The 10,463-nt window shown below is 40.1% G+C and overlaps 1 protein-coding gene across 2 annotated transcripts; it reads right to left on the reverse strand.

The window, feature by feature from the left end:
• Positions 1–1,023: 1,023 nt before the first annotated feature.
• Positions 1,024–5,292, reverse strand: LOC139365125 (transcription factor Sox-9-A-like). Of its 2 annotated transcripts, none has more exons than XM_071102538.1 (3): positions 4,499–5,292; positions 3,928–4,175; positions 1,024–3,428 (listed from the first exon to the last, which is right to left on the reverse strand). In XM_071102538.1, exons 1-3 carry the CDS (start codon positions 4,936–4,938, stop codon positions 2,653–2,655), a joined length of 1,464 nt encoding a protein of 487 aa, XP_070958639.1. In that variant the 5' UTR covers positions 4,939–5,292; the 3' UTR covers positions 1,024–2,652. The 2 variants fall into 2 exon arrangements, with proteins under 2 accessions (XP_070958639.1, XP_070958638.1); XM_071102537.1 differs by having other exon boundaries at positions 1,027–3,431.
• Positions 5,293–10,463: the final 5,171 nt, after the last annotated feature.

The following is a 10,463-nucleotide window of genomic DNA, read 5'->3' on the forward strand; positions in this document are numbered from 1 at the left end:
GAATAAACAGAATTTAATGTGCAGTTTGTTTCTCTAAGCAGTGGGGTATACATGGTGGGGGAAGGGGTGTGGACATACATCATCCCAATAGGCCGTAGGACTGATGGCCCGGTGACCTCATGGTATGGGAAGCCTGCAGGACAGGATGAAAGGAAGCTAGTAGCCCCCTGGCTCACCAACCAAGGAGTACGAACATAAAGAGTGGAGCAAGCTGACAATGTAAACATATTCAGGAACTCTAGGGAGGACAATGGAAGTTCGCTTTGAAAATCATTTGTAGTAACACTTTATTTGGATGGTCCATCTGTAGATGCTCATACTATCAAACTATCTGTTGATAAGCAACTGCTTGCTAAGGTTACGGTTAGGGAAATGTATAAAATAAGGGTTAGGTTTATGGTTAAGGTAAGGGTTAAGGTTAGTGTTATGGTTAAGGTAAGGGTTTAGGGTTAGGTTTATGGTTAAGGTAAGGGTTAAGGTTAGTGTTATGGTTAAGGTTAGGATTATGGTAAGGGTTAAAGTTAAGTTTGTTAAAACCTTTTGGACATTCCTTCATCAGGGTATTTTACATGATAAATGAATGTCAAATGTTGGCCTTGAAGAAGTTACACACGCAGGCCTATTCTGATTCTACAGTGGTATTATCTACGTAGTTGACAGGTTATAGCATAGGAACTGGCTAGTCTATTTACATGGATTCAATGTTGTACAATGTTAAAATTGTTTTGTGTTTTGTTTCTACTTTAGATAGTTTTTCTTTATTTTATAAGTTAAGTGTTTTCTCCTGTTTGATGTTCTGCAGTGGTTCTGACCTCCTTTTTAATGTGATTCTGAGTCATTAGATGACTTCTCCATGTTACTGTTTTCTCTCAGCGTGGGTCGACTTCCCTTACAAAGCATTGCATTATGGGTATAAAGGAACCCCACTGCTCCTAAGTTGACATGATGTAGTGGATAAAACTGTTCACCCCCCTGCTAGGGTGCATGTACATACTGCATCTAGAATAACATTCTCTGAATATCTGAAACAGAACCACAGAGTTTATTTTCAATATGTTTTCTTTTATTGAAACAATAAAATACAAAAGATAAGCTTCTTTTAAGACAATGGCGTGTTTTACCTAGGAAAACAAGAATTCAGTTGAATTACAAAGATGCCAACATGAGAACTGAGATATGGAATAGAGAATAAAGAACACAACTTTTTTCAACAACAAAAAAGTATGCTGGTGATTCTATAGAAAGACTGCAGCCACAGCTCCAATAACCATGATAGACATCTTCACACTGCAGCCACAGCTCCAATAACCATGATAGACATCTTCACACTGCAGCCACAGCTCCAATAACCATGATATCCATATCCGTCAGAATAAAACAATGCCCAGCTTTTTCTTTTTTCCATATTTCAGATCAAGTCTGATCACAATTCATCTGTACACAACTAGATCATCAAAATAACTATTTCAACTGAAAACATTTACAAATTATAAATAAACAAAGATGCTTAGAACAATCTGTACCACATGGAAACAGCTAACCCATCTGCAGAAGAGTTCATATTTTCTCATCTCAATTAGTCCTTAAAAAGGAATAAAATGCAAAATAGTTATTACTTTTCAAATAAAATTAATTGCTAATGAATAAATTAGATGTTAAGACTGTAAAGAATAAGAGGCCAGAGGAACGACAACTGGAAGGGAGACTGCTGGGGGTCAAAGGCCACTTCCTGTATCTCTCCACAGACAGGAAGTGAGAACTCAGCTGTGGTTTCTAGGCTACACTGCTGCGCTAGCATCGCTAATGTAAAGAGTCTCTCTACTGCGCTTCAACAGGCACCAACGGCATGAAGGCAATACAAAGCATTTCTCAGTCACATCTACCAACACAGTCAGTAAGGCCCCTGGTGTAAACTATATGGCACTTTCTAATGCTATTAGCATTCCCAACACAATAACTTGCGCTGATGTGTTAATTGCTAACGCAGCAACAAGAAAATAGCGATAATTTGTCTAATTCACTGATGACATGGTCACATAATAAGTCACGGCCATAAACTATTTAAACACCAACTTTGCTCAGTTCTTATAAGATCTCGTAAACAATTACAGTAAGATATGTACATGAGAATCAAAGCAGAATGTATTAAAAGAGGACAGGCAGTGAGTAGGGGGACTATTTTCTTTTGACTTCCTGTTCCTGTACAAAAATACATGAGCGAGAAGTAAGGCCGCGGAGGACGTTGTTCACCTAAAGCATCTCTTCCTCATTAAACGTATAAATCCCCCGAAAGATATAGTACCAAAAGACAGTTCAGAACACATACACAGTACATACTAAAATATTTATAACAAATATATCCTCACGGAGGATTCCTCTTTTCAAAACGGAGTTTCTTTTAACATTATACCTATAAAAATATAATCACAACTCCGAGCGTTAAAAAAGGCACTGTCGTGAGCCGTTGTTCCCAAGATAATAAATGTTCATTACTTTGAAAAAGTTCTTGATTGTTTTTATATTGGCGGTGGAGGGTGTGTTGGCGTAGAGGCTTGTGGGCCCCCGAGGATTCTGGGAGATAAGAGTCTCTGGTAGGAGATGGGTTCTTATGGGACAGTCTGTGCTAAGGGCTGACCTCTAACTTCTGGACTCTCAGGGCCTGGAGAGCTGTGTGTAGACAGGCTGCTGCTCCCAGTGCTGTGGACTGTGGGTCTGGGTGGGCACCGAGGGCACTCCGGTGGGGTCGGCGATGGGGGTATACATGGGCCTCTGGCTGGGGCTCATATAGCTGCTGAAGGAATAAAGCCCTGAGCCTTGGGCACCTGCATGGCTATAATAGGAGTTGGCGCCGCCCTGGTGATCAGAATAGTCATACTGGGCGCGGGTAATGGAGGGGTAGGATGAGGCACTGTAGTGCTGCAGGTTGAATGAACCATAGGTGACATGCTGGGGAGGGGAGCCCTGCTGCTCACTGTAGTGACTGGGGCTCAGCTGCTCCGTCTTGATCTGAGTGGTTCTCCCCTGGCTCTGGCCTTGCTCTCCCCCAGTACCTCCACCTCCACTCAGGATGGAGATGGGCTGCTGCTGCTTGGACATCCAGCCATGGCCTCCAGCACCCACCTGGCCAATGGAGTTAGAGCTGATGCCGCGGTAGCTGCCCGTGTAGCTCGTCTGGGCGCCGTTGATGCCAGGCATGCCAGGGTGCCCGTGGGGCGGTAAGTACTGGTCGAACTCATGGACATCGAAGGCTTCGATGTTGGAGATGACGTCGCTGCTCAGCTCGCCGATATCCACGTCTCGGAAGTCGATGTTGAGCTGGCGGCCCGTGCCCTCTTGCAGGGGGCGGCCCTCACGCTTCAGGTCGGCCTTGCCCACAGCCAGGTCTGTTTTGGGGGTGGTCGGTGGTGTAGGTGGGCCCTGGGACTGGCCTGCTGGTCGAAAAACAAAGAGTTCATCTCACTGCACACCATCATGATATTATTGACACAAATGATGCAACCAGGGAGCTAATAAAGATATGCTTGGAAATTAAGAAAGTGCAGATAAGATTTCGGAGTTTCCCGCCATGAAGGGAATGGTGCCATTATCTAATGTGCTTTAAAGAGGAAGAGATAAGTGGGCAGAGTAAAGACAGGTGGTAGATTTGCATGATGGCTTGTAAAAACCACAAATCATTGACATGTGTGTTAGTTCATGAGAGCCCTAAAGGCACTGATATTCACGTTCTGAATAGGATAGTAGAGGCATTTACAATATAAAGATATATATATAAATATAACTCTTATTTCACCGGCATAATAGTGATTCCCATTCTGCTTTAACATGATTATATTATAACATGATTATATCGACCAAAAGCAAGTTTGAGTAAACCTGGTATTATCTAGAACGACAATTTAATGAATTGTTCGAATGAATTGTTCTTACCTGAATGTTCACTGGGAGAATGCACTTCTCCCATGCTGGACTCGGGCGAGTCGGCTTGCTGGAGAGCTTTAAAGATGTCACCGGAAGAGATGTGGGTTTGTTCGCCGTCCTCTGGCTCGCTCTGCCCGTTCTTCACGGATTTTCTCCTTCTGGGCTGGTACTTGTAGTCCGGGTGATCTTTCTTGTGCTGCACCCTCAAGCGTTCAGCCTCCTCTACGAACGGACGCTTCTCGCCTTCGTTGAGTAATCTGGAACAAGTATCGTATTATATTACACGTTTTCGAAGTGTTGAAACAAGTACTGTAATTATTACTATTATTATTAAGATGTTATTATTATAGCCCAATATTTGAAAACTACAAATTCGAATCGAATTTATGCCCATAGTTTACACTATTGAATTGCAAATGTAGCTAGCTATACACCATATATCTTTCCAAATAACAGATTCACACTGCTATTAATTCAAGCTTTATCTAAGAAGCTATTTGTGAATAGCACAATATTAGGTGATCAAATTAAAAATATCCTCAACGGCGGGGAAAAGTGATGATAAGGAGTTGTAACCTACCTCCAGAGTTTCCCCAGGGTTTTGCTGAGTTCTGCATTGTGGAGATGTGGGTACTGGTCCGCCAGTTTCCTCCGGGCGGCTTGAGCCCACACCATGAACGCGTTCATGGGTCTCTTGACATGGGGCTTGTTTTTGCTGGAGCCGTTCAGTCGGACGGGCATGGGCACCAAAGTCCAGTCGTAACCCTTCAGCACCTGAGACACCGCATCTCTGATACATACAGGGAACTTGTCTTGGTCAGCCTTCTTGAACTCGCCGAGCACGCCGTCTGGACCCAGTAAGAGATGATTATCGGACGGCCTGGTATTCTCGGTGTCGGAACCGGAGCCAGACGGGCACGGCGAGCCGACCGAATCCTCAGACATGCTGGGGCTTGGAGCGTCAGAGAAACACTTCTCCTGTTCGTCTGTCATCTTCAGGAAGGGGTCGAGTAGATTCATGCGAAAAAAATGACCGCTGAGCTAATGCAATGAATTGCTCTTGGAGGGAAAAATTCCTTCCTATCAAGACTTTAGAATCCAACTGCTGCTGTGCCCACGGGCTGCAATGAATGTCACTGAGTTCGGTGCGCAAATTGGTTGACAAAGATGCACTCCTGCAAACTGTCAGAATGTTAATGTGAAGTCCTTTCAAAAGTCGCCTATTCAAAGCACGTTTTCTTGCGACCCGATGGAATAGGCACGCTGCAAACGCACTCTAATGTATACTTCTCTTGGAAATAAAACAATTTCTGACATAAAGTCGCAATTTAATGTTCGCGTCAAACTTCCAAGATCATTGAGAGAATTATGAATACACTTTCAGTGTGAAGCCTGTATTTATAGACTGGTCCAAGTCAGGAAGGAAGCGATTGGGTGAACATTTTTAGGAGGCGGAGACGAAATTTGACTCTGCGCTCCCCCCAATCTTCAGTCAACAACAGAGAGAGGGACATAACATCAAATAAAACATGTTAATTTGTTAAATTATTTTTACTTTATCGGAAAATGTTCATTTATTCAATAATTCATAATTTATTCCTTTATAAGCATGTAATCATAGAGTCATATTGCCTAGATACTTGTTTGTGTTCATTATTGGTATATTTTACTCAAAAAACGAAATATACAAATGTTCAAATATATATTGTCTGGTATAACCACCAGTTTGTCATGTGTCCATCTTTCGATTAAAGTATTAAACATAAAAACATGACCAACTCTATTGTCTTATTCGAGTACATTTTCTTACTTTATTGTTTGTTTTTATTTATTGTAGCACTTGTATTTTCAATAGAAACAAACTAAATTAATTCTGAAAATACATCTACGAGGATGTAGAGTTTCGTTTTGAAATGGATACTAGACTAGCTAATTTCATATGAAGAAGTACAGTTACTGAACATGATGTGGCATCTCAAATATTCAGCCAAAGAAACTGTTTTACTGATGTAAATTGGCCAGGCCTATTAACCTACATAAAAAGAAAGTATCTGCTTAATATAATTCAGTAAAACCCATAATAGCTGTCTTGTTTTTGTGGTATCTCCTGCTGAATGCTTTCTGTAATTTGATGTGGATTGTTACACAACAACGACTGCTCTCTGTGCCACCGCACAGCAGCACCGTCTATTTTGACCAATAGGGGGAGACAACAGTCCAGAAACTCCACTGAAGGGCTGTGACGTCCCCATAATGTCAGCAGTGAGTAGACCTATAGATGATTAGAAATTAATGCTCATCTTCATAAAATAATGTTGAAAATACTTTATAATCATAGTAAACATTATGGTCGCCCTCACCATGTATGTAATTGTGGGTATATAGGCCTGTAGTTCCATAAGTAAGAGCTACATAGGAACCGCAATGAGAGATACTTCTAAATTCACTCTCTCCGTCCGTACATATTGTATAATGAGTCAATTATTTTTTACTAATTGTTAAAGTGACACTGTATCTATATGGCATAATATAGTGTTAATTGGCAAATACATACAGCTAATAGTGTTTATCAACTTTATCTCTCTCTCTCTTCTCTATCTCTCTTTCTCTCTCTCTCTCTCTCTCTCGCTCTCTTGCGCTTTCCCTCTCAATTTAAATGTTTCAATTGAAGGTGATTTATCTCTCTCTCTCTTTGCTCTCTCTCTCTTTCTCGCTGCTCCATTATTTGCTCATGTTAAGTGTTGTTTTCAAGACTACTCGTCAATACTTTCGATTTCACTGATGTTGATTTCTCAAATTATTAAATATATATTTAGGTCGTGATCATTATTATATGGTCATACTAATTACAACAACAACACAATCAATAATAACACAAGTTGAATAATCAATGCATGAGCTGCTTCACATTTGAACTGTATTATAACATGTGATTGACATGAAAAGCACAAAAGTAGGTACCACCCAAATAAATAACGCTGCCTAAATGAAACGAAACAAATGTGTCACCAGCAGTAAGGTCAACCTTGTTGGGCGAGCTCCAGAACTTGTTTGGTCTGCGACAATGGGCGCTTTGTAGAGAGGGTTCAGTCACTAATCCGGGTGTTTCATTTTAGAAACCTAATCCGAATATAAAGTTCCACATACACATTTTTAAGGTTGAAATAGAATGTTATTTTTTCGATGTACTACGCAGTGCTGTTATACATTATTCAGTGACATCATAAACTCTAGAATTTAGCAGAAGCAATGATGGTAATGATATTTAAATAATCATGTTAGTAAAACCGACGATAATAATAATAGTAATAATAATAACAATAATGATAATAACAATGTATCATTACACAGTTCTAATAATGTGTTAACTTTTTGAGTTGTTACTGTGATTGAGTTGTGTAGTGTGTGTAATAGTGTGTGTAATAGTGTGTGTAATAGTGTGTGTAATAGTGTGTGTAATAATGTGTGTAATAATGTGTGTAATAGTGTGTGTAATAATGTGTCTACTTTTTTGAGTTGTTACTGTGATTGAGTTGTGTAGTGTGTGTAATAGTGTGTGTAATGATGTGTTTACTTTTTGAGCTGTTACTGTGATTGAGTTGTGTAGTGTGTGTAATAGTGTGTGTAATAGTGTGTGTAATGATGAGCAGTGAATGTTTGGGAAGGTTGTTGTGGAAATATCATTTTCAGCATAATGTGTTGGCACATGTGCTTTGTTGGGCTACTTGAAGTTTGACACCTAATAGATTGAAGATGTCTTCCTCCCAACTCTCCTCATGGTACGGCTTCTGATGTATTCAATCAAAAACATTAAGGACGTTACAAGACGAGAGAGAAACCAGTGGAGTAATGTTCATGTTTCATGCACAGTGTTTCTATTGCTTACATATTCCTGGATTACAACCAAATAATAGCATTACAATACATCTCTAATGTGGTCTACTGTATGTGTGAACACTAATCTCTAATGTGGTCTACTGTATGTGTGAACACTAATCTCTAATGTGGTCTACTGTATGTGTGAACACTAATCTCTAATGTGGTCTTCTGTATTTGTGAACACTAATCTCTAATGTGGTCTACTGTATGTGTGAACACTAATCTCTAATGTGGTCTACTGTATGTGTGAACATTAATATCTAATGTGGTCTACTGTATGTGTGAACACTAATCTCTAATGTGGTCTACTGTATGTGTGAACACTAATCTCTAATGTGGTCTACTGTATGTGTGAACACTAATCTCTAATGTGGTCTACTGTATGTGTGAACACTAATCTCTAATGTGGTCTACTGTATGTGTGAACACTAATCTCTAATGTGGTCTTCTGTATTTGTGAACACTAATCTCTAATGTGGTCTACTGTATGTGTGAACACTAATCTCTAATGTGGTCTACTGTATGTGTGAACATTAATATCTAATGTGGTCTACTGTATGTGTGAACACTAATCTCTAATGTGGTCTACTGTATGTGTGAACACTAATCTCTAATGTGGTCTACTGTATGTGTGAACACTACTCTCTAATGTGGTCTACTGTATGTGTGAACACTAATATCTAATGTGGTCTACTGTATGTGTGAACACTACTTTGCTGGATCCACGGTTCAGAACAACATACATAGAAACACACTAAATTAAAGTGCTCATTGAAAATCTGAAGGTTTCGCTTCAGCAATACTGTATTTGGTCCAAAAAAAGGGCAGTGTGCCAGGATACGGCCTCACCTGTGTTGCTAGGTAACCTCCAGGGGTCACGACCTGGCATTTTCATTCAAATCAACCCTGATTGGCCTGACAGCCGTACCTGTAATTACAATGCTCCGTCTCATTGGCTGACTGGAAGTGGTGCCGGCCAAGCAAGTAGGTCCTCTGTCTGTCAACTCAAGCTGGATGACATAAGCCACAGAAACACTATACCCCCAAAATACATGTTGGGGATAAGGAGATAATTAGATACGTTTGGGGTTAGGTTGTTTTTGTTTCATCACCAGTTGGAAAAGGTATAATTATCCTGATTTCAGAGCTCATCAAGGTAATACGACTCTAATAACTCCAGGCTTACGCCATTACACCTCACTGTTTGTCGAGAGGTTTGTTCAACTGTTGAGATGTGATACTGTGATTTCTGCAGAATGTGCACAATGCATGTCCAGGTTATTACTACAGTAAGTGGAAGGCATTTGGAATTATACTCCTCTGCTTACTAAATAGATCAGCGTATACAGGACATGTTCCTCACGGAACTATATGTCTCTGTGATGACATGCTCACAGAATGTCAAGAACTATATGTCTCTGTGATGACATGCTCACAGAATGTCAAGAACTATATGTCTCTGTGATGACATGCTCACAGAATGTCAAGAACTATATGTCTCTGTGATGACATGCTCACAGAATGTCAAGAACTATATGTCTCTGTGATGACATCCTCACAGAATGTCAATAACTATATGTCTCTGTGATGACATGCTCACAGAATGTCAAGAACTATTTGTCTCTGTGATGACATGCTCACAGAATGTCAAGAACTATATGTCTCTGTGATGACATGCTCACAGAATGTCGAGAACTATATGTCTCTGTGATGACATGCTCACAGAATGTCAAGAACTATATGTCTCTGTGATGACATGCTCACAGAATGTCAAGAACTATATGTCTCTGTGATGACATGCTCACAGAATGTCAATAACTATATGTCTCTGTGATGACATGCTCACAGAATGTCAAGAACTATATGTCTCTGTGATGACATGCTCACAGAATGTCAAGAACTATATGTCTCTGTGATGACATGCTCACAGAATGTCAAGAACTATATGTCTCTGTGATGACATCCTCACAGAATGTCAATAACTATATGTCTCTGTGATGACATGCTCACAGAATGTCAAGAACTATTTGTCTCTGTGATGACATGCTCACAGAATGTCAAGAACTATATGTCTCTGTGATGACATCCTCACAGAATGTCAAGAACTATTTGTCTCTGTGATGACATGCTCACAGAATGTCAAGAACTATATGTCTCTGTGATGACATGCTCACAGAATGTCAAGAACTATATGTCTCTGTGATGACATGCTCACAGAATGTCAAGAACTATATGTCTCTGTGATGACATGCTCACAGAATGTCAAGAACTATTTGTCTCTGTGATGACATGCTCACAGAATGTCAAGAACTATATGTCTCTGTGATGACATCCTCACAGAATGTCAAGAACTATTTGTCTCTGTGATGACATGCTCACAGAATGTCAAGAACTATATGTCTCTGTGATGACATGCTCACAGAATGTCAAGAACTATATGTCTCTGTGATGACATGCTCACAGAATGTCAAGAACTATATGTCTCTGTGATGACATGCTCACAGAATGTCAAGAACTATTTGTCTCTGTGATGACATGCTCACAGAATGTCAAGAACTATATGTCTCTGTGATGACATGCTCACAGAATGTCAAGAGAGAGGAATGTATTTGAATGAGGTATAATTCACTATGGTCTGTGTTTAGTATAACAATGATAGTAGAGTT

Source organism: Oncorhynchus clarkii, chromosome 13, assembly GCF_045791955.1.
Source record: "Oncorhynchus clarkii lewisi isolate Uvic-CL-2024 chromosome 13, UVic_Ocla_1.0, whole genome shotgun sequence".
In the NCBI taxonomy this organism is placed as follows: Eukaryota; Metazoa; Chordata; class Actinopteri; order Salmoniformes; family Salmonidae; genus Oncorhynchus; species Oncorhynchus clarkii.

Coding starts and splice junctions, on each gene's coding strand:
- LOC139365125 (XM_071102537.1), bottom strand. CDS start 4,938: ATGAATCTACTCGACCCCTTCCTGAAGATGACAGACGAACAGGAGAAG. Junction 4,176..4,498: donor ACCCTGGGGAAACTCTGGAG/GTAGGTTACAAC, acceptor TACTTGTTCCAG/ATTACTCAACGAAGGCGAGA. Junction 3,432..3,927: donor TTCTCCCAGTGAACATTCAG/GTAAGAACAATT, acceptor TTTTTCGACCAG/CAGGCCAGTCCCAGGGCCCA.